Source organism: Furipterus horrens, unplaced genomic scaffold (genome assembly GCF_987537825.1).
Source record: "Furipterus horrens unplaced genomic scaffold, mFurHor1.1.pri manual_scaffold_10, whole genome shotgun sequence".
Taxonomy (NCBI): Eukaryota; Metazoa; Chordata; class Mammalia; order Chiroptera; family Furipteridae; genus Furipterus; species Furipterus horrens.
Genome location: NW_028327180.1, coordinates 94613727 through 94637859, shown reverse-complemented (window position 1 = coordinate 94637859; position 24133 = coordinate 94613727). Strand labels below are relative to the sequence as shown.

General features: G+C 40.1%; 1 protein-coding gene across 1 annotated transcript in view; it reads right to left on the bottom strand.

Annotated features, from left to right (window-relative positions):
- Positions 1–20470, bottom strand: part of LOC150000980 (teneurin-2) — a 612383-nt gene extending 591913 nt beyond the window's left edge. The window contains exon 1 of the mRNA XM_090288551.1: positions 20394–20470. Coding sequence (XP_090144677.1) covers positions 20394–20439 — 46 coding nt within the window. The 5' untranslated portion in view covers positions 20440–20470. The remainder of the gene's footprint in view (positions 1–20393) is intronic.
- Positions 20471–24133: the final 3663 nt, after the last annotated feature.

Here is a 24133-nt window from a genome sequence, read left to right as displayed (position 1 = left end):
CTGTGACCAGGGCATTCTTTCCAATTTCAGCAGTGTTTCTATGAACAGAGTGGACAGACCCAGAGAATGTAGTGTATATGCTATCAGCTAAAGGCAAATCCATAAATCTTTGCATGAAGATAAAGAATGAACACTTATAGCTTTGATTTAACTCCTAATCATCAACTCCTCTTCCCAGATAGAGCAGTGGACACTGTTCAGAGTCCCACGGGCTTGGGCTAGGCTCATGGCTAAATGGGTTTTAGCAAAGAGCATAGGGTTTAGAACCCCTAAACACAGTTCAAATATAGTCTTATTTCACAGGGTCTAAACAGAAAGGCAGAATGTATGTCCATAAGAAGATGATCAAGTCAAGGGCGCATGACACATAATTTCTGCCCCCAAAATTGGCAGAAAGCTTGTATTCTTAGCATGACAGAGCGGGCCAGTTCAAATATTCCTGAATGATTCAATTAAGACAAAAAAAAATATCTTTTTAGTAATTGTTCCAAATGAAAGGATGTTCAGTCTCTAACAGTAGGAGGCTAATGCCACAAGGACACAGGGACATTTTGCCTGCTTCATCTGTCATTGTATCTTCAGAAACTAGGGTAGAACCATGTAAACAGTGAGCACTTGATCAATATTTTGTTAAGGAATAATTGCTAGATGAAATGCATTATCCATTTCATAAGATTAAAAATTATGTAATTATTAAAAAAAAGTTTTTAAAGTGTAGAAAAAGGCCACAATAACCAATTTAAAAAGTAGATTACTAATTAATAATGTGATGTAAATCTCATTTTATTAAACAATCTATAGTATACGCATAGAAAAATATTTGAGCCCATATTTTCTTCAAAATATCGAAACATTATGATTGAGACAGGAAAAAAAGAGAATTCATGTTTTTCCCATCTATAAACAACATATGTTTTGGTGAAGTAATAAAGAATTTATCTTTAAAAATATAATAAAAGCTAAAACTTGCCAATGTAACTTTTAATATACTTACCCCAAGCTCATGGGACGTATCAAAAGCTTTCAAATTCAAGTCTTTAGAAGTGAGCAGGGTTCAGAGGAAGAAAGGATCCATAAGACAGGCAGAATGAGACCACATCCCGGAGGCACAATTTGTATGAGTAAAACAATACAATCAATGCAAAATTTTATGTGTAACCTATACGAGGATTAAATTGATGGTTTTAAACATGCTGAACTGACTAAATGCCAGGAAGGATCGGGGCCATCTTATCCCCTTAAGTTGCATCCTGTAAATAACATAGCTTAGAAGACCCGCAGGTGGAGAATCACAGTAGTCTAGACTTAATGGAATAAGCAAGTTTACCAACATTTCCACATTGCTCTTGCTGAGCCAGGCCTTCCCTTCCAGGAGGATAAAACGATGCCCCCGTAACAGTGGCAGGACGGTTACTCATTGATGTCAACAGGACACAAAGGCACTTCCAGCTTCGGGAGGTTTTTAACATCTCAGCCCATCGAAGGGTTACTGGAGAAGAAGCCAAACTCAGCAAGCGCGTGGAGCTGAGGAACTGAACTTCGATGACATTTTGATTCAGTGCCACTAAACTGTGTGACAGCCTTCAATGTACAACCTGGGCAAAATCCTCATGGAGAAGGGGTGGGTGCCTCTCCTCATTCAGGGCTGGCATCTACTATAGGTTGGAGTAACCCCTCCCTGAGAACCCCTGTCTAGTTCATTTTAGCTCCCTTACTTCAATTTTCCTGTTCTTCCGGTGTGCTTATCTGAAGGCTTACCTTCTCCACAGTGTACATTAAGATATGTATAAATTGCAAAACATTATGAAATTGTTACTCCTTATTGCACCACTGTTAGGGTGTTTGAGAGCAGGGAATATGTGTTCTTCATTTTTCTTGTAAATGATTAATAAGTGTAATGCCAACGGTATTTCTGTTAGCGGCTACTCTACATAAAGATTGTGTTAAGGGCATTGTACTCATCCTGGCCACTGCTCATCATTTTTTGCAAGGTCCAGCCCCCATTTTACAGACAAAAATAGATCCTCAAAATTTTTTCTGCGAAGTGTCACAGAGCTGTTACATATGATGATTGTATAATACTGCCTATTGCAGCCACAACTACCATAAATCATTAAATAAATGATGAATGAGTGACATGCTTTGAGACCTGCCTCTAAAGATACGAGCAGAACTATCTTTCATTCCATATATTAAAAAAAAATACTCACTGGGAACGAACGTTAATTGTCATAATGCCTAGATCATTTGAACACTCAATATAAGCTCGTTGGTTGAGTGGTAGGTATTACATTTACCCCCACAAGAAAACACGAACCATCAAACCAAATAATCTCCCCCCTCCTCCAATAAAGGGATTCTTTTGTGAATTGCTTCTCAAAGTTATTCCGCCAAGGAACATTTTGTTTGCAGAGTTTCACTCTGGACTGATTCTACGTGGATTATATCTTAGAACATTCTACCCTGGGGAACCGAGAAGCACCCGGACTCTTCAGGCTGCTTAGCGCGTTTATTGCTGACACGCAAATGCGGGAGGACCAGCTCTGTGAGATCAGCACTTTGCTTGTGTGCAGCTATGATTCAGGAAATGTAATTTGGCCCTTGGAAGACTAATATATGAGCATGTTTTAACAGACATACATTATTTCTCAAGAAGAAAAGAGAGTAATGTAGGAGAAATTTCCTGCATTATGCTATGCAAATGCATAAGGGATTTTTATAAAATTGTAGGAGAAATTGCCTGATTAAGAGAAATGGGCCAAAACACAAAATCAACATATTCAAAAAGGAAGAAATGTTTTATTAGAGGAAAAAAACTATCCAATTACGGATCCTCAAGTTAAAGAGAAAAATGTTGCTAGAGATGGTAATATTTCTTCACTTTCTATAAACATACACCGTTGAATAATCAAAATGAAAATTTAATAAAATTGAATTTAATGTTTATAAATGAATGTTAAAAAATTTAATATGATTCTATGATTTATTATTTGGAAAAATAAACAAGTAAAATTAAGGAAGTTCTAAAGAGAAAGAAAACAAGGAGGAGAGCCTTCCTCTCTTACATTAAACTCACTATGGATTTAGTATGCCAAAACAGTAGAGTTAACAATGAATATACACACACACACACACGAACATATCATATGGAGCAGAATTCCCTAAAATAGACTCTACTGCACAAGAGATTTAATATAAAATCAGGCAGAAGTTCTAATAATAGGTTAACTTTTAGGGAAAATAGATCCTCATCTGACACATGTATTTTTAAACGAATTAAACAGTTTATTGTTATTGTAACATTTTTCTAATTACTAGGAGAAAATAGTACATATATATCTTTTAAAGTTGAGAACCAATTCAAAATATTTAAAATTTTAGAAGATTCTATGACATAAAACTTTTAAATATCTTCATGTGAAGACAACAAAATAAAAATACTGGGGTAAAATATTAACAATGAATATGACCACCATTGGTGTGCAATATCTTAAAAACATTAAGGATACTTATAAAGAAAAAACTCTTATATTGTTTCAGAAAAAAATATAATAAAGCAGAACATTTAGTGGAAAGTAAACAGATCAAGAGGTCAAGTGTTTAACTTCAAAAGAAATAAAATATAAGTTAAAAAACACTGTTATTTGTTATTATATAGGTAAAGTGCTAAAAATGACACTAAACTATTAGCAGTATTTCTCTTTTTATAAAGTGGCATTTCAAAATGGTTTTACTTTTACTTGTATATTTTTCCAAATTATTTTGTAATAAGATATAGTTAGAGTTTTATAATTATACAATTAAGAATAGTTACTTTTTAAAAGTCATGATACATATTTTAAGGCACAGACTTTGGTAGAACATTAATATGACATATTTGAGTGTTATTTAATGCATGAGAGAATTTCAACAGCGAAATGATAAATGAATATAAGAACATCCTAATTTTTGAAATATTTATTTGTGTAAAAGAGATAAACAAGCAGATCTGGGTGAACTCATGGGTGATATGTTTAATTGTTTTCTGAATTTTTCCAGATTTCCTGTAAAGATCATACTACTTTTATAATTAGAAAATGTATGTTTAAATAAAGTCTGTTGATTTCTATTGCTACCCTAAGCTTAACCAGAGATTACACTTTCAAGAAAGCAAGAGAAGAATGGAAAATGGTATAAAATATGGCATTCAGGTTCCTGTGCCTTCCATGCAGCACTGCACATTTATTTTTGAATTCTGATTCTGTGTTTTCATTTACCTATGTCTTTAAAGAGTCAAATTTCGATAAGTAAGGGAAGGGTCTAGTCAAGGAACATGTATGAATGACTCATGGACATGGACCACGGGGAGGGATATGATTGTGGGAGAAGTGATGGGCTGGGAGGGGGGAGCAATGGGGGAAAAGTGGGACAACTGTAACTGAATAACCAAAAATAAAATTAAAAAATAAAAATAAAAAATAAAGAGTTGAATTTCATTGCTGATTTGCTGATATTCAACAAACATTAAATAATGTATATATTGTGCATTAAAGGAACACAAAGAGAGATACAAATGACAAACTTGTGGCTTTATAATGAAAGTAAAGGTGATACATCATTGTCTCATTGGGAGAAGCATTAGTGTCGTCTGATTTTTATGTTTCTTGGCAGAACTGAAAGCGAGTTTCAGGAACAAAGAGACAAGATGAATTAAACGGGACTGAAACACAAATGAAAATCAGAAGTCCACCCTCTACCTGTTGAATACCCAGGCACCATAACCTGCAGTGCCCTTTACAAAACAGAAAGAAATTCTACATCAGTTCTATGTCTACTCTGTAAGTTCAGTAATTCTCAGCAAAACATATATATAATATATATATATACACACACACACACGCACACACGCATATATATATAAAAGAGCAACTATGATATCAGTAGGTGCCTGTTTAATTTTTGAATTAATTTTTCATTAAATGTTTATTTAATCGTATTTAATTCTTCTGTTTGTTTGAGCTCCCTGAGTGATTGTGGAGAAAAAGTAGTTTAAAAAGGCAACCCACAACAATGCTTATTCATATCAATTCACTGGGATGAAAACTAATTGTATCTGTAGCTACACAATGATCTCCTAAAAATGAATTTCACTCAAACACACCCAACTGATGGAAAGAAAGAACATGATCACAATCTGTTTAGAAATAAGATAAGTGATATCTCAAATTAAGGAGAAACTCAATGCATGAACATTCCAGGCAAATAGGCAAACCGTTTTATACCAAGACACCGTATCTAACTAAACACTACCACCAGGCTTAAGACTATTAGCTGATAGCAGGTGGACAATCGAGATAGAACATAAAGACAAGAAGAAATGTCCCCCTAAACACCAGTTTTCCACTATGTCATCCAGCATGCATTTTCATGTTGCAATTATGTTGCGCGGTTATCCCATTTATGATGAAACATATGGAAACTTAATTCTCAGAGAAGGTGAACAATAAGCCTTGGGAATATCACTCACTTTCAACAGATTGACCACCTCCTGCCATCCTCTGCCTTTTTCTGAGCGTATGTGCTTCTTTGGATCTCGGCGTGTGCCTCTCATTAATGGAGCAGAGCCGTGGCTCCGGGTGACCATGTCTGCATGCTAAACCAGGCTTCTGCACACTGCCAGGCTCTTGGGCTAAGGGGCAAAAGTGGGAATTTCCCAGTCCCGGTAATGCTTTCTGACATAGAAAAAGGGAAAATAGTTACACCTTCCACTGTGGCGCTGTGGGAAACTAATTTGTTTTGACATACTGAGAAGTCATCTGATGTTCGTATTTATCCTGAAGAAAAGCTGTATTAGCTAAAAACAAATTTCATGAAGAAAACCAGGGCTACATAATCAGACATGTAACATCTACCGAGGATGCCTGATATGTAGGGAATTAACTATTGCTCAGAAACTTCTCTGTAAAGAAAGCTAATTCCTATCACTTGGAAATCTTTCCCAGCGCCTCTCTCTAGCACTACCAGGCCCAGGACCCAGCTGTCTCCATGAGCACATGGAAACATTATACCCAGAACACTAGCGGGCATTGATCTGGCCCGCTTTTCTCATGCTGCTCCGTCCAAAGGCCTTATAAATGATGTTGATTGAAGAGCTATTTCAATACCATTCTTGGCACGATGACCATCACAGAAAATCTCTCTGAGTTGCAGCCCGTTTCACAACAAGCGGACACACCACCTTATTTGTTTATCTTCATTTTATGAAAAGCTCGTCGCTAAAATTCTATTTAAACCTAAGAAGCACCAAATGACTGCCCTCTCCAAACTGTTCGGGTTAGGAAAGGCATAGACACATATATTGGGTCATAAAGATAACAGAAAGAAGGGGGGGACCTCAGCGAAACCAGAGAGAGTGATAAGGGGCTCAGCGTTACAAGTATTAAAAGAGATGAATTGCATTAACCCCTGCCCTTCCCCATTATATTCGCTGCCCACTGGAAACAACAACAGAATTACCAAAATCCCACACTCTCTAATGGGATGGTAATAGGATTCAGAGGCCATTAGGGTAAAAGCAATCCATATTTTACGCTGTAATAAGCTCAGACTGAAGATGCTACACCCTGCCCCCCCCGTCCCGGCAGAGATCAACAGTTACCAATTCCACATTAACAAATCCACAAGCACTTTCCAAATAGCAAAATAAACCCAACTTGAAAGTCAAAGGTCTATTTTTTTTATAACTGTGTATATTTTTTGAAGTAAAATCATCTCACCAGATTGGAATACATTTTTTTACTCTGATATTGATTCTCTTTTCTCAGTTCAGAACACTCTGGAAATGAGGGATACTGTGCTGCTTAGGAGGGGGTTATAATTTTTTTGCAGATGGAATCTAGTCTCTCACGGCAAGTACATCCCATTTCTTCAAAGAATTCCTTTTTTATAGAAGTATCTTCTTAGTCAAGAAGAAATATGAACTGAGGTATTCAGAGTTCCTATAAAAGGCGTATAGGGGATGAGATGGGGCGCCCTTTGGAGGAGCATAGTGGAGGGAGGCAGAAGTGGACACCCTCACAGCAGCCTCACGGAATCATAAAATGGGGCAAAGGACACACGTAAAAAAATCAGAACAGGTAGAAATGACGGTTGTGAACTCAAATCATTTAATATGCATATTGTCAGGAGAAGAGCAAACTGACCAGCCTTTTAATGTTTATTAGTATAACTTGAACTAATTTTATTATTTTTAATCATTTTTCTACTGTTATGCTATTACAGTTACCCCCCCCCCCCCATTGCCCTCCTCCATCGATCCCATGCCCCAGCCCCACGGTCAATCCCCACACTGTTGACCATGTCCGTGGGTCATTCATACATGGTCTTGGTCTAGTCCCTTTCCCTTCTGTCCCCCATTATCCCCCTCCTCCCTCCCCTCTGGTCACTTTCAGTCTGATCCATGTTTCCTCTTGTTTGTTAGTTTATTGTGTTCATTAGATTCCTGTCGTAGGTGAGATCAAATGTTATCTGTCTCTCACTGACTGGCTTGTTTCACTTAGCATAATGTTCTCCAGTTCCACCCCACTGTCACTAAAGGGAGGAGTTCCTTCTTTCTTTCTGCTGTGAATTTGATTAACACATGTATTAAACTGCGACCTAAAGAACTTCTGGAACGGCTATAAGGTTGTTTATGTTTTTGTGTGATAAGTTCAAAAACTGTGTTGAGCAGTGGAAAAAATCTCGATAGGTGTATTGCATCACATGGAGAGTACTTTGAAGGTGACTGAAGTTTAAACATATAAGAATAAATACAGATTTTTTAATAAATAAATTCAATTTTTTAGCCCCCCCTAAAATATTTATTCCCTCCATTTGACAGCCACAGAAATAAATGACAGTAGCGCAGGATTAAATGATAAATGAAGAAGGTCATTTAAAGCCATCATAAGAGGAAGATACCATATCCAAATGTTCTCTCTGCTGTATTCCTGATATGTCTCACCAAACTCATCACACTTTGGCAAATTGAAAGGTAGTAAGACCTGCAATGCCGCTGAATCAAAATCATAAAAGATTAAAGTTGTCCCCTCCTTAATTGCAAACCCCTTCTGCACCATATCTCAGGGTACTCTGAGAATAATTCTCTGCTTTGAGAGTATGGCTGCACCAAAAGAGCCAACTGAAAAGAAACAGAAGGGAATGGTGCTCTGCCCACTGTCTGTCCCGGAAGCTACTCAGTCATCTAACGTGTTCATCTGTAGAGAAGGACGGGGCAGCAATCTCAGCAATCTGGTGTTAGAAATGCAAACGTAAGTCTCAGCGTGTTACAACAAAGACTGGCACCCATTAGGGTCTTTCAACTACAAGCAACTGGGGCTAGCTCCATCGTATCAGATCAGAGACCTCAAAGACCTTTATTGAAACATTTAAGGAGAAAAGCTAGAAAAGATGGCAGAAAAGAATGATTTGGGGGGCTGGGGGAGAAGATTCTCATGTAAAATGGTCTTGGTCCCCTTGACCCAACTAAAAGTAAGTCAATATATATTTTTCTGCATCATCATTTCTGGATCTCCAGCTCCTAGCAAAATGCCCCTTATTGTGTAACCACTCAATTTACATTCATGGTAGCAATGTTCAGAACCCATGGTCTTGGTAAGCAGTCCTCAGAGCCAAGGCTGCTCATCTGGAGGCCAACCACTACCGAGAAGACAAGGAGATGCCCCTTTCAGGCCTCCACTAAGAAAACAAGTCTACCATCCATAATGAATAACATGATCAGAGACAGAGGAGAAAGCCACAACCCAAAATTGTACAATCCCTTTTAACTAAGAGGTTGGTTCTGTTCTGCTGCTTAGGGACCTGGGTCTATTTCAAGGTTGATAAAGGATAAGAAGGAGTAGAGAAAGGTAACCCCTCAGCTACTTTGAACCGTCTTAAGTAAGACTTGATTCCACACAAGATTTTAACCCTTCCCAGTTTCTTGGAGATGTGATATATCCTTTTAAATTTATCAACACACTGGGATTATTTATGTATTTCAACGTTCTTTCAAGAGTTACCGAACTGGTTAAATACATTTTATGCTGCCAGATATGTTAGTAGGCATCATGATACAGCAATGAACAAGCTAGACCACATGGTGGCTGGGTGGTTCAGTTGGTTGGAGTGGTGTCCTGTACACTAAAATGTTGCGGGTTCAATTCTTGATCAAGGCATGTACGGGAGGCAACTGATCCACATTTCTCTCACATGGATGTTTCTCTCTCTCACCCTCTCTCTCAAAATTCAATAAGCATATCATCAGGTGAGGATTAAAAAAAAAAAAAGGAATGAGCATTTTCAAAGACACAGTTATCAAAGTTGCAAGAACTGGAAGGGATTATGTAGGGGTGGAACGCAGAATGAAGAAACTTGAGACAGTGGTGGGGGGCATGGATGCAGGGAGATAATACACAGGTCTCCACTCACACCATAAACTCTCTGAGGACAGGAAATATATTGGATCTTCCTCATTTAATCATTTGGCAGCAAAGTAAGTAGATTGTTCATCAGAAGTGCTCCATCAATATTTATTAAATATCTATTGGGTATCTCTTGGTGATGACTGAAGCCACTTTAAGCCTAAAGTGTTTTTTTTTTTTTTTTTTTTAAATATTCCATGTTCTCAATCTCTAAACATGCTTAGGAGGTGTTTTGTGGGTTGGTTGGTACAAAGATTGTGTGTGTGTGTGTGTGTGTGTGTGTGTGTGTGTTTTTAAAATGGTACTGCCTTCTTCAACCCTGGCTGGTTTGGCTCAGTGGATTGAGCGTCGGCCTGCGAGCTAAGTGTCGCTGGTTCGATCTTCCAGTCAGGGCACATCAGAGAAGGAAAACTCTGACTCCAAAAAACCTCCGCTGCCTTGCGGCATACCTCTTCAGGGGAAAGGCTAAGGGAGTAAACCCCGACAGAAAATCCGGAGCCGGAGTCCCTAAGGCGGTTTGACGTTGTAGTCAACACCGGCAACTCCTGCGGCGCACCTGAAGCCAAGCTGTATTGACTCCGTCTTTCCCTTGGATCCCTCAGCTGCGAAGAGAGGGGGGGTCTGCTGCATGGGCAACAGCAGACCCTCCATATCACCCTGCCCAGGCTCTGTAGCTTCAGCTTCACTGGAGAGGACACTCCAGCGTCATCACAAGATGTCGATTCAACACGGGAGGAGACAGATACCGTGTCACTCCCGAGTCGGACTGCACAGCCATTCTCGGCGGTGCAGATGGACTCTTAAGAAGCTACACCATCGTCTCTCGAGACGGACGGCTGCCGACGACGACTGCCTTCTTCATTACCCACCTCACCTCCTAGTGTCTTATTCATGACTAATCCCCTAGGCATTTGTGTTTGCAACCCCTGGATTAGGATTTATCATGGAGGAAACTGAGCTAAAATGCAACCCACTATGGTCTGATAAGACAAATATGGGAACAGGTTACGGATAGATTGGTTCCAAGTGTGAGTGACATTAACATGTGCAAGACATTTTAACTTCCAAGCCACGGCACGCAACCTCACATGAAGTGACAATCATTCCTTCTCAGCCTCAGATGGAACCTGAAGTCCTGCTCCCCTGCTTTCTCCTCCAAGGGGTGGTGTGCAAAAGGCACCAACCATTCTGTGATCAAATAGTTCATAAACACATGCTATCACTTTCTGCACTTTTTGTACCTGACTTTTCTAGAGAAAAACTTGATAAACATGCTCAACCGTAAGGCAATTTGCTAAACTGTCAACAATTCTAGCTTTATATATAAAATAAATCACAATTTCCTAATGTAGTTCCCAACATCAGACACTTAGTTCATAAGAACAGATAGAACTGCAACATATAACTCATGAGATTATTTATTTCTAAGAGTTGGGAAGACCAAATTGGCAGCTAAAATAGAAACAGTGTTTTGGATGTAATAGTCAGGTGTTTAATAACAATTTATTGTTTTGCTCTAGTAACATTAGAAATATCTTCAGCAAAGGTTCTGGAAATCACAGTCTTATAATAAACCATAATAAAGTAATTACAGCTTGGGTTTCTGTCAAGGTTCTTGCCACGCAAATGTTCATTCATCTGAAATTTGCTTAAGACAAATAGATTAGATTCATTCCAGGAACAAGAATGACATGACTTTTGTTGTTAACACTGATGAATAATTTTAGTTCCTAATGTCGCAAGTTGACTATCTTCATGTTGCCACTTGAAAAATGGTCTCCAGAATCCTTAAGTCCCATCTCAATGTGAATGCCCATTTCTTATATTCTACTGACCTCTAGAGACTATATGTGCATGTATATAAATCACCGACAATGTGTGCTTGTAAGCACATGAAACATACAGATTGAGAAAAAAATCTTAACTATATAAGCCCATTTCATTTTAGAAAAATAAGAACAAATTGTTTATATACATTTTCAAAGAATACCTTATGTGCACACTTCTAATATTCATCATGCAGATAGCATCCACCCTGTGTTCTCATGTGTATAAAACTCTAGAAAATATCAAACTGATTCTGTCTCTGGCTTCTGACTTACCAGCCATCAGGGGTAACAGAGAATTCAGACACACTGGCCTGGCTTTCCCATAAAGCCAGATTTAGCTTTGGTTGAGACTACATCACTTTATAGGATGATCTTTCCTCCCCAAACCGTAGTTGATCTATTTCTTTTTCAATCCTCCTCCCAAACAAGTAAAGCATGCCCAGTGTAGAGGTACCTAGTAAGGGCTCAGATGGCTTTCTACTCCTCACCATTATTTCTCTCAGTGATTTCGATTGTTAAATATATCCATGAATAACATATTCAACATTAAAATAATTTCTAATGCAGGATTAGCTCATGAACTCATTAAGAATTATGTATAGTGTATCTTTGCATGCCTAGTACCTAGGACACTGAATGTCAGGTTGTGGGAAAGCAATGTCATCAGGAAAAAAACACAGTATTTCCCAGGACTGCCCTGGCTGGTTTAGCTCAGTGGATTGAGCGTCAGCCTGCGAGCTAAGTGTCGCTGGTTCGATCTTCCAGTCAGGGTACATCAGAGAAGGAAAACTCTGACTCCAAAAAACCTCCGCTGCCTTGCGGCATACCTCTTCAGGGGAAAGGCTAAGGGAGTAAACCCCGACAGAAAATCCGGAGCCGGAGTCCCTAAGGCGGTTTGACGTTGTAGTCAACACCGGCAACTCCTGCGGCGCACCTGAACCCAAGCTGTATTGACTCCGTCTTTCCCTTGGATCCTTCAGCTGCGAAGAGAGGGGGGGTCTGCTGCATGGGCAACAGCAGACCCTCCATATTACCCTGCCCAGGCTCTGTAGCTTCAGCGTCATCGCAAGATGTCGATTCAACACGGGAGGAGACAGATACTACCATGTCACTCCCGAGTCGGACTGCACAGCCATTCTCGGCGGTGCAGATAGACTCTTAAGAAGCTACACCATCGTCTCTCGAGACGGACGGCTGCCGATGATTTCCCAGGAACATAGCCACACTGTATCTTACTAAGACTCTACCATTCTCTCTCTTTCCCCCCTCTAGATGTAGACATGGGTACAGATATTAATTTATATACAGAGGTATAGGCAGAAATATACATAAATATTTATAGTAACCACATATGTGTATGTGTGTGTGTATGCATATGTGCATATAAACGTCCACACACATATAACTGCAAAGAGGTGCTTTCTACATACACAGAACTCATGACTAGATTTGTCAGTGATTTTTCTAATAGTTGCCAAGGTGTTCTATTTTTAGTTTTGTGTTCTATCTTACTGTTTATATTCTCATTTAAAATATAGATTTAAAACTATTGGTCATTACTATGTCCTCAACTACATCTCAATACTTAAAACCTTCAAGTAAATGTCTTTCTAATGAACTCCATTTTAATCCAGTGATGAACGAATATTTTGGTATCAAAAGAGTGATAATGTTTTTCTGTCTTTTAGTATATTTTTGTCAACTATATTACATAGTATGTATTTTATCACTTATATTACATAATAGATTTAGAAACAGGCACATTTTGTAAAGTCCGATTAGGCACCTCAAAGCACAACCGGTTGTTTATAGACATGTTTGTCACACAGGACAGTATAAGGGGACAGTGCATTGTTTGATAAGACATTGTTACAAAGTGGCAGATGTAACCACAAGATCTGGAAAGTGTCCAAGCCACAACTGATGTATAGGAAAAAGAGAGGAAATCAAGTCATGCTTCTGACCCGATGTCTATTAGATGGAATTCAGTGCCTTCCCTGTTCTGCAAAATTCAAAGGTGACTGGGAATGCCTCGGCCTATTCTGTGATCACTGCCTCCCTGCAAAGCCAGCCACATGATCCCACACTTACTCACTAGAGTAAAACAGAGCTTATTAGAAAGAAATGTGTTGAGGTTTTTTAGCGTTGACATGAGCTGATGATGTCGTATGATGACCAACAGCTTTCAATCCATGTTTTAAATGAGAACTTAAACAGTAACATAGTACATGAAACAGAAATATCGTGTACAAAATCCTTCCACCATCTCACCCAAATTCTGGTATCTAAGAGGCTTTAAAGTCTTTAAAGTCCTCTGGGACTCTGAAGACCTCTAGGGGGTCAAGTTCTACATACAAATAATTTTTCAAGGTTTGACAGGAGTTGGTTGGTGATGAGAATGGGTTAGTACTGGCATCGGAGATTAACTAAGTGGGGTTTGGGCACCAAGAATCCACTTTTGTACTCAATGCTAGGGAAATATGCCAATCAGAAACCTGACTACCTGCACAAGGTACAATGGCTTGACCCAAGTGGCCTTATAAAATTCCAATTAGGCTCACTCTCCAACCGGTTAATTCAAAAGGGTAGTTGGTCTGGGTGTAGAAGAGAGAGACAATATGATGTAGAACAATGAAACCAATTAATCAGCATTATTCACACTGGTTGATTTACTTTTTGCCTCTTAAATATATGGGTAAAATTTTGGCATAAAAACAGCTACAATAAAACATCATTTGTAAGTAGAAAGACACCCCCATACCCCAAAATGAAATTCAGTCAGTTAATTTTAGTGAACAATTTCAACAAACTAGTCACACAGACTTTTCACATAATTAGCTCTTCTAAAGGATGATAGTTCACTGGTTTGGATAGTTCACTGTTCAAATACATCCTTCCCTACCATTAGCAGAGGTGCCAGTGATTAGGGAAACGAATCATGTCAGGTAGTTAGACAGAAGACAGGGCATCAGAGAAGAAATCTGGATAATCCCCATGCTGGAATTTCAAACCCTACATAATCAGGACTGTACTATATATGCAATTATGACTCTGCCCACTTAAGAGAAATTTGTAATCCATTCAGTTTCGAGCCTGTAAAGTCACATTTCTCAAAAACTTGTATTTCAGCCTCCAATGGCTTAAGAAGTTCTTCTTGCTAGATTGTCTCCAATTACTGAAATCCTTCCCAAGTACAATGCTGTAGAAGTATATTAAACCTGTAGGATAGCCTGTAGCTGGCTGTTTTACCGAGCTTTACAGCACACGTGGCCTTGATGCATGATGTAATACTACTGAAGCAATTCACCGCAACCTGATAACACTATTTGTTCAGCTCACAAATGTTGTCTTACATATGGCAGGTAAATTGTCTTTGAACAGAAGACAATTGTTCCGAATAGTAAGCAAAGAAAGGTACACATAGATTTTTACTAACTTTAAGAATCTTGCATCTCAACAACAACAATAACACGCACACACACACACTTTATGGGTAAACAAACACAGGACTGGTAGGACTGCTATGAATTGAATAGACTTCTGGTCTACCCGGCACCAATGGAGTCCCTGCAATGACCACAGAAGTATGAATCAGGAAAAGGTTTGGCCATAGCTGTCTGACATAAGACATAAGACATAAGAACTGGAGTCAGGGGTGCAAAGACAGCTCCAGGGCAAGGCTCAACATGGGTGCTGCACCAATATGCGGTTGGCACTTAGCAAATAACCAATAAGAATAGAGTTGTAAATTTCCATTGTATTTATACACATACCTCCAGTGAACATAAGGACGTGTACATTATGGATTTGCGAGTGCTGATTTTTCCAGGGTTTTCAGAACCTGCTGCAGACACACAGATGCGAATCAGTCAAATAAGGCAGGCGGGGGGAAACAGGAAAAAAAAAATATCCACCTACATTCAAGGTATGAAACAATAATTTCTATGCCTTTGGGATCTATTTTTTTCCCTTGCATTGTGATGCAGTCAAGTGTGTGAGTGATGCCTTTTGTGTTTGATAATGTCAAGTGTGAATGTCATGGGCAGCCCCCCATCTCTGATGGTATTAAAGTGGTGGGAAGATGAAAAGCTTGGAAAAGGTAAATGGAAAATTAGATTAAAGTGGTTGGAGGAGAAGGCAAGACACTCATTTATAGCCTGGCTTCCAGGTGCTCTTGGTAGCCCTCCGCATGAATAGGCTGGTTAAGTCAGATTCTGAGGAAGAGAGTGTCACTCCGCTTCCTTAATTGTGCTAATATGTTTGCTCCTTCTCTCTATGAAGCCTACTGGATGCAAGAAAATACTGTATATGTTAACATAAACTCCCATTATATAGTTAGGGAAGTCTCCGCAGCTGAGCTCATCCATCAAATACACCAGGCGCCTGCGAGTTCAAGGTAAGTTAGTCAAGGTTTTTGAAAGTAACGAACACACAGGCAGTTCAGGGAGGCAACTAATTCTAATAAATAAAGTACATACCTTTTCAGAGACATGAAAACCCTTAAAGATCATACAAATCTACCCCAATCAACGTCAGAAAACGGGAGATGACTGTAACCCTCAGTGATTATACCCAAATAGTGGAAAGGATTACCACATCTTCTGAACTACAAGTCTTGCCTCTGATGAATGGTGAAGGTGTTTCTCATGAAAACAAATGCATATACACAAAATCCTTGCCTAATGAGGCCATGACATCTACAGCACATACAAGAAATGGCAATAATTATAATAGGAAGGTGTTTCTTGCAGTCGCGCTCCCTTCCCTCTACAGTGTTTCTCAACCTTTCCACCCGTGAATGTGTAGGCTAGTGCAATGGATTATCCACTGGCTCCCAGCCTCTACGCTAGGGGTTCTCCCTGTTCGTTTTTAACAACATCCCTAAAAGGAAACGCAATGTTCCATTAACAACACTAGCTCCTTAAGGCCACAATTTAATAAGAGAGCAGATAGCCCCTACACAGGCATTTCAGCATCTCTTGGGCATAATAAAGATCCGCTACTCTACTCCTTCCCCATTCCCATACCAAGGGAACCCCTCTAGAAGCTGCAAGAGCGCAGCCTTCCACTGACTGTTAAATATCTTGACCTGACATTCAAGGCCTCCCATCATCCTTGGTGTATAACCTCCCCAGGATTCCTCTGATTTTGCTCATCAGGATTAAATCATGTTTTCACATTTAACTCCCAATTCAAAGGCTGCCACCCTCGGGATCCCCTTGACCTGCAGTGACCTTCCCTCTTAAGCTCTCCTAGGAATGGGTTTGGGGCCTGGCATATTTTAACCTCCTAGGCAATTTTCTGGGCTGGGGTCATATCTTCAGTCTTCCTAAGGGTCTCAGTGAGAGGCAGACTTCTTTGTCGTTGTCGCTGTTAGGGGTGGTGTTTGTACCCCTTAACTCAGAGTCTTTTGGGTATAGTGAGTGCTTGACAGTTACAATGAAAAAGAGAGCCCCAGCAAACAAACCAGAAAAAGGACCCAGAATCTCTCCCCAAATTATAAAGCTTTTCTAACTTCAAGGCGAAAAGAAAAAAAAAAAAAATCGCCACTATGGGTCAAGCATAAAAAATATATTTGAATCAAAGCAAAAAAAACAAACAAAACAACCCCTCCCCCTGCCCCGTGGATTTCTAGTGCTAATTACAAAACAGGAGTAGCTAGCGCTCATGCTTTCTAAATATAAGTGTTTTTTTTTTTCCCCTTTGGCCAGAAAAATGAATGGGTGTTAAATCAAAACATCCCATGGAGCACTTCACACCTCACGAACAAAAAGTGACAAAGAAGAGCTTCCGTGCAAAAGAAAAATCCATCAGAAAGAGCTTGGACCGTTCATGGCAAAACCTGAAGGCTCTAGGTTGTACCCTTATGCCGTCTGTAGGTGCCTCTGTCACACCCAGGGCCTCTTTGCATTGGAAAAATATATATATACCCTTCTCTTTCATAACTGAAGCTGGTTAACGGATCATTTCCAAAAATAAATACTCCCATAGATAGAGGTCATTGGTTGCCTGAAATTGCATCAGTTTGTGCCCGGGTACCAGAATCCTGGGCTCCTCTGGGACGTCTTTGTCATTTTATCAGAGTGATTACCAGCAGGGTAGTTTCAGCGTGGTCCCCTCGGCTTCTAGCTCTGAATTCCTCTTTTCTCCATCAAGCTTGGTGGCTTTTGCTTTGGAAACCTGGCTCTTAATACCCAATGTTAATTACATTTCTAGTCTGAGGAAAATCCTATTGGGCTAATTTTTCAAAATCATATAATGAAAGAACTTTACTGACAAACCATGTAGGGTTTTGATTGTTTTTTTACGGATAGACCTATTAAGCACTTAATATTCAGTGGGAAAACAGTCTCAGAGCAATGAAATTCTATTACTTTAGAGGTTGCATGCTTTTAATTTCTTAATATTTCATTACGTGTTGGCAACTGGTGCATATTTTTATAATGCGTTTGATCATTACTCTTCTCAGGGTATTCTATTTCAATTCTTCCTCTGACATCATATTTGCATGTTAAAGGGTTTTAGCATTCAGGGATGAAATGTTCTCAATAGCAATGTGCAGTTAACTTGAATTTTTTTTTTTTTTTTTTTTTTGTAAATGGAAAACAGCAAACAGACATTTTATATAGGGACTAAAGAGAACAATTTCGTAATTTAAGAAATCTCCCTCAAGTTTATAGCTTTCTTGTATAGAACATCATAAAAGGTAATGATTCAATACAATTCATTAATTAGCAAATTATGCACAATGTTACCAGCATAGTTTAGGGAGAAGGATCTTTCTCATTGGCTTGTATAAGTCTACTGTCTTTCTTTATTTCCTGTAAAAATAATCTTTTCTTTGCTCTCCAGCAACATCTACTGGAAAAGTCAGAAAAATGCTATTTATCTGAATCTGATAGTTTGAGTGTGGATAGTTTGGGATACCATCAGCTTAAAAAGTGCATGTGGAACGACCATCCAGCTGTCAGCTGAATGATTTCTGCCTACTTTAGTTCTAGTGACATCTGTAGGAGGCCAGTGATTCAGTGAAACAAATAGCCAAACTACAATTTCAAATTTATCATCTCCTCACCTTGAAGAAGTCGCTTTCATAAGCAAAACGCATCCAGGATGCAGTTAACCTATTTCTCCTGGCCCATCTTCTCAACACTGGCCACTGATTTAAGAAATCATTATCATTATCGGCGGCAACATAAGAACACTCAGTGGTTTTGCATGACGAGAGTCAAATAAAAGATTTTATGCAAGAAAGCTGTGTGAAAACACGGGTTGAATTGGAGAATTGCTACTTCAAGATTCTGCCAAGTTTCATAAGTTGATAAAAAGAAAACTGTGTGCTGGGATTTTTAAGACTCACTAGGCGATCAGCAGCATGGTCACCACAGTCTACAGCAGTTCCCTGTCCCTGTCCACATCTTCCTCTGCTTTTTTACCCAGGATGGAAAAATTAAGTGTCCCCACAGAACTTCCACTGGAGAGTCTCTCTCGATGATACATGATGAGACCCATATTCTGTTTGGTCTCCACTCCCCCCAAATTCAGCAGCTCCTAAATGGCATTATAAAATTGGATTCATGGGCTGCACCTACAACATGCCCTTAGAGGAATGGTCTGGCTAGTTAACACGAGGCGTGCCGGAGGATGGTATGAAGGAGCAAGTCCTGTTTGGAAACTCGGGGAAAGACAAATCTTATCTCCAGATACATATATAAAGCATCCTCTTCTTTATGGTTGCTGAGCTCAACAATCCAAAGGACAGCAATTCTTCCTGGGACCTAACCTTGTGGAGGCATTAAAGATACCTTTTTGTATCTCATTCCGGAGAAGCAATCTTTTCACGGAATTGTGTACTTTTAGTGTTCAGCTTTCCACATCTCCAAAATAATCATCTAAAAATGAACTCAAACATTTCAGGGGGCATCCTTGATAAAAATATGGATAAAATTTGGATTTCTGTTACCCTTAAATAAAACCTCTGGCTAATTAGATTTTTATTTTTTTTGAATTCTCAAATCTCAGTTCATTCATGCCAGCAATAAATTTTAGCAGCAGAGGAAATGAACACAAAATCAGCAAAGACTCAGGCTAAAAACAAATCTATCAAAACTTTAAAGAACAGCAGCAGCCACAAAAGGATGCCGGGAGACGACAGTATATTGCATGTGGTGTTTGTTCAACGTTAAAATAGATGTGAGCCTTTTAAGCTTCATCCCAATGCTCTTTAAAGGAGAAATGCCATCAAATATAACCCACGACTCTCATTCATAGCGCATAAAAGGGACAGCTTCCTAAAAGCCACCTACAGTGCAAGTCCACCGGTATTCGTATTCTGTATTTAGGGTCCTAATGCAAAGTTCCGACCTGAGATTGATAATTATTCCCCTTCATCCCTGAACCACTTAAAATCCAAAAAAAGCTCATAAAACAGCACCTCCAGAGTTAACTCCCATTTCAAACGGTCATCATTTAGCTATTTCTAATTATTTCCTGGGTCCTTTTCTGAAACATGCCCTCACCTGAGGTTTTAACTTGATCTTTCATTTGGGTCAACACTTAAATCCCCATCTCTACAACATCAACTCGACACAGGTTAAGGAGATAGAAGCAGTACTTCACCCAGAAGATCCAAACCAAACACACCCCAGCAGCTAGACTTAAATAAACTCTACCCTTGCTTAAACCTCCAGTGAAAAATTATTACAATGCATCAAAGTTGGGTTGGAAGAAAAATTTCAAATGCCAGCTCTCTCCCAGGGTTTAAAGTCCCAGAGTTCAAAAAACAGGATCAATTGGATTATTTTATTTTCCCCGTTAGCTGTTTAGAATTTAATGTAATGCAAAGTGCTCGTCTGATCAAAAGCATCTTTCTCTTCCCTCTCCTTAAATAAAACGGAGGTGAAATCATTCAGTATAAATGCATTTACTATACAAATCTATTCTCAATTGAATTTGCTGCATGCTCTAATTCGTCAAAATTAATACAGGTACTTTCCTATGTTAAACAAAAGGAAGCCGACTGAAAAATCGGCTTCTGCTGCGGATGCCTTTCTCAATTACAAAACGGGCGAAAACAGAGATTTAACTAAGCCACTCGGTCAAACCCTTCGATGGGCGCTCTTACCTGTCTCAGCTGAAGGCTTCCTTCCCTTGTTAGCAGCGTGCAGCATCTCTAGCTCGCCCCAATCCTCACCACCGGTCTCAAATTACACCACTAAATCCACCCCCACCCCCCGCTTTTTTTTTTTTTTTTCTTCCCTTATTCCTTTTTTTTTTTTCCTCTCTCTCTTTTCCCCTGCAAGAAAATGCTTACTGAAAGTGATTAGTTTTTGTTGTCCCTTTTAAGTCCCTCCTGCTGGAAGGAACAGGGGAGCAATGTGACGCCACCTTTTAATCTTTTGTAAGAGTGAAAAGGCAGAAAAGGAACGCTCGATCAAACTGAGCTGCACACATGACTCAAACTCGCAGGAGAGGCTGCCGCTGCCTGGCGAAAGCACCGCCAGGCTTGAGTGTAAGAACAGAGAAGAGGGGAGAGTCAATGGAATGTCACAATGTGTGTGCATTAAAAAGCAGGAGGAGAGAGAGAACAATGAGCGAGGGAACGACAGGGAGAGAGGGAAAGAGGGAGGGGGGGGGAGAGAGACAGAGACGAGAGAGAGAGAGAGAGAGAGAGACAGAGAGAGACAGAGACAGAGACAGAGACGAGAGAGAGACGAGAGAGAAACAGAGACAGAGAGAGAGAGAGAGAGAGAGAGAGAGAGAGAGAGAGAGAGAGAGAGAGAGAGAGAGAGAGAGAGAGAGAGAGAGAATGAACACTGGCAAAAGGCAAAAGACAGAGCGGGTTTCAGGCAAAGGCTTCTCAGAATAAAGCCACCGAGCAGCGAGTGTCTGGCAGCGTCTGTTTTCATTCGGCCAGCCTGGTCCCCTCCCTGCCTCGCTCATTTAGAGACACGTTCGTGCATCTTCCAGGTTTGAAAACGGAGATAATCACAGCGTGTCCCCGGTTTTGTCTGATTGGCATCGAACTGTGCGGTGTACCTGTGATTTTTTTTTTTTTTTCGGGGATGTGTTTAAGGGCAATTTATTCTGCGTATTTATTTATGTAGGCAAAAATGAAAGCTGCTAATTTCGACAGCAATTTGTGACGTCGTTTAACTGGCAGATGGAACTCTACTTATCATAACTGCTGACAAACTGCCATGGGTAAACAAAAGAAGAAACAAGTGCTTTGCCTCAAGAAGGGACTTAAAAAGAAAGAGCCTACGCCAAAATATTAGCACTTGCAAACCCCGTGTTTCCCGGTTAAAGTTTGAGTGCTGCGTTCTCTCCATTAGTTTTACTAACAAAGGCAAAATAAAAGGGAGGGCAAGGTGTTTGCAGGGACGATGCTGGAGCAGAGGCTGCTAGGGACGCGCAGACCTACATTCTCCCTGGTTTCCCTCCAAATGGGACCACAGGCTTGCTTTCTGGAGCCCGGGAACGGAGTTTTTGAGTCTCTATTTCTGCAGACTTTTCTGCATCCTTCTGCCTTCCCATTTTATAGTCGGTTCCATATTTAAAACAGAGTCGAAAAGAAATGAGTTCTTAATTCAGATGGTTTCCAATGGTGTTTCACCAGCTCTGTTCCGTTTCTGCTCGCCTCCTGCCTCGTGGGGGCTAGGGTGTGACCGTTAAATTTCCTCGGTGACGTCTTTTATAAGGATGTAAATTGCTGATCTCAAGGTTAAGTGTCTGGTATAAGTTAAGAGACTGGTGACAATAACTGTGGGCTTTCCCTGGTAACCTGAGCCAACGCAGGAGTAAGCAAGTGGGAAGGGGAGACACCCCGGCTTTTCATTGACCACTTTTTCCAGAATGAAGCGATTTTGATAACTGAAGGTAAATCCACGTGTCCTACTGATAATAGACATTATTTTGAAAATAAACAAAAAACAAAACATACCACCCACTTATTTCATTTCAGACATGGCATGTCTCAACAATATACCGTGGACCCTGGGCATCTGGTATTCTGGAGTTCCTATGTGAGCCGCCAGATACAGGATGAGAAGCGGTCCGGGAATAAGAATTTCCCCCTCCACCCTGGTCACACTGCTGTATCCAAAGAGAGCTTGCTTATTCTTGTTCAACTCAATGTGTCATAATTTGTGTGATTTGGCAAAAGGAGGGTATGTTTTTAGCTTGGACCCAAATAAAGAGGTAGCATCTCCCCTCCCTCCCCGCAGTGCGATCAAGATGAAACCCTGCTTATCATGAAGGCAGAGCAGAGAATGGAGAACACACAAGGACTGAAAAGAAACCGGAATGGAACAGAGAGTGCTCAGAGGCCGAGGGAAAGAGGCTGCAGACGCTCCAGAGGAGCTAGGGAAGAGGTGCCCCTGGGAAATCTGGAATTCTCGACAACATTTCTCAGCTTCTATTGGAAACAGCCTCCTCTAAACGACGTTAGTGATACAGGTTCTATAGTTAAAATGAACTCTATACAAGGGAGTCAGTAGATTGAAAATGTTCTGCCAATAAAAACAGAGGCTCTGTTTCAAGAATACAACTATGGCAGTGCGATGGAAGTGGGGGAGGGGCCTGGGGCTCATTGACCAAGGTCAGCAAAACATCATCAGGGCAAGATAAAAGGCGACCACGTCGACAAGAAGATGTTAAAGAAGCTATAAATGGCTATCAGAGTTGTTGCTTATTTTTATCACTTCCTTCGTGAGGAGGTAAGCATCCTGGGTGGGCATCATTTACAGGTTGATATATATGATTTATTTTTAAGATATCCAATAGGGGAGCTATCTGGTTCTACGGGAATGCCAATAGTGGCCCAAATGACATTAATATTTCTTACTAGAATACGACTTTTCCAAGACTCATTTCTCTGGGGGAGAGCTTTACGTTTGTAGGCCAATACTGTGGCGCACGTAGGGGTCAAGCACTCTGTTTTGGGAACCACGCTGCCTGGGATTGAATCCTAGCTCCACCGCTAGCTTGCTGTGTGACCTTGGCCTAGTTACTTTGCCTCTCTGTGGCTGTTTCATCTTAAAATGGATGTAACAACATTACCTTTCTCATGGGGCGCGGTGGGAGCTGCCAGTAGGTAAAAATAATGCCTGTGCTATTGGGAATTCCTTTCTTAGCACACAGCAAGTGTTTTATAAATGTCAACTTCCATTATTATGAAATCTTCCCACCAGATTTTGATTTCAGCCCAGATAGACAATATTTTGTCACCTTCAAAGCAAGCCGTTTCTCCCAGTTCCCTCACCTATGTTAAGTATACAAACATTGAGTCATTCAGGGCTGCCTTCTTTCCTTTTGCTCTCATTCAATTATCAATAACTATCAAATACCACTCCCCCAAGACTCTTAAAGCTATTGTTTCATTTCTAGACTCCCAATACCTTCTCAATTGGGGGCACGTTTGCCTGGACTATTGCAATAATCCTTTAATGTAGCACTTCTCCATGCTTTTCTTTTCTGTCCCCAAATACATGAAGAGTAATGAAATGAGGTGCCCACTCCTCTGGGGATGTCCCTCGGGTCCTGCCAAAGACTGAACCGGAGCGTAACACCACTGCCTTCCCACCCACGAGACAGCACTTGGAATTTAAGTGCAGGAGAGTGACATTATTTTAGGAATGGCTTTGAGTCTGTTCTAATGGATAAAGCAGCTAGTCTTTGGCAAACCAATACTTTACTATTAGTACCTTGTTAGCTGTGACCCTTCTCCCAACTGTCACGACACAGCGATTGAAAATAGCCATTTTAAGAGGTCTTCTTTTCTTCTGCAATTCATCTTTCACAAGCCAGAATAGCCTTCTTAAAATGCCACTCTGAATGGCATCTATTCCCAATAGTTATTGATTG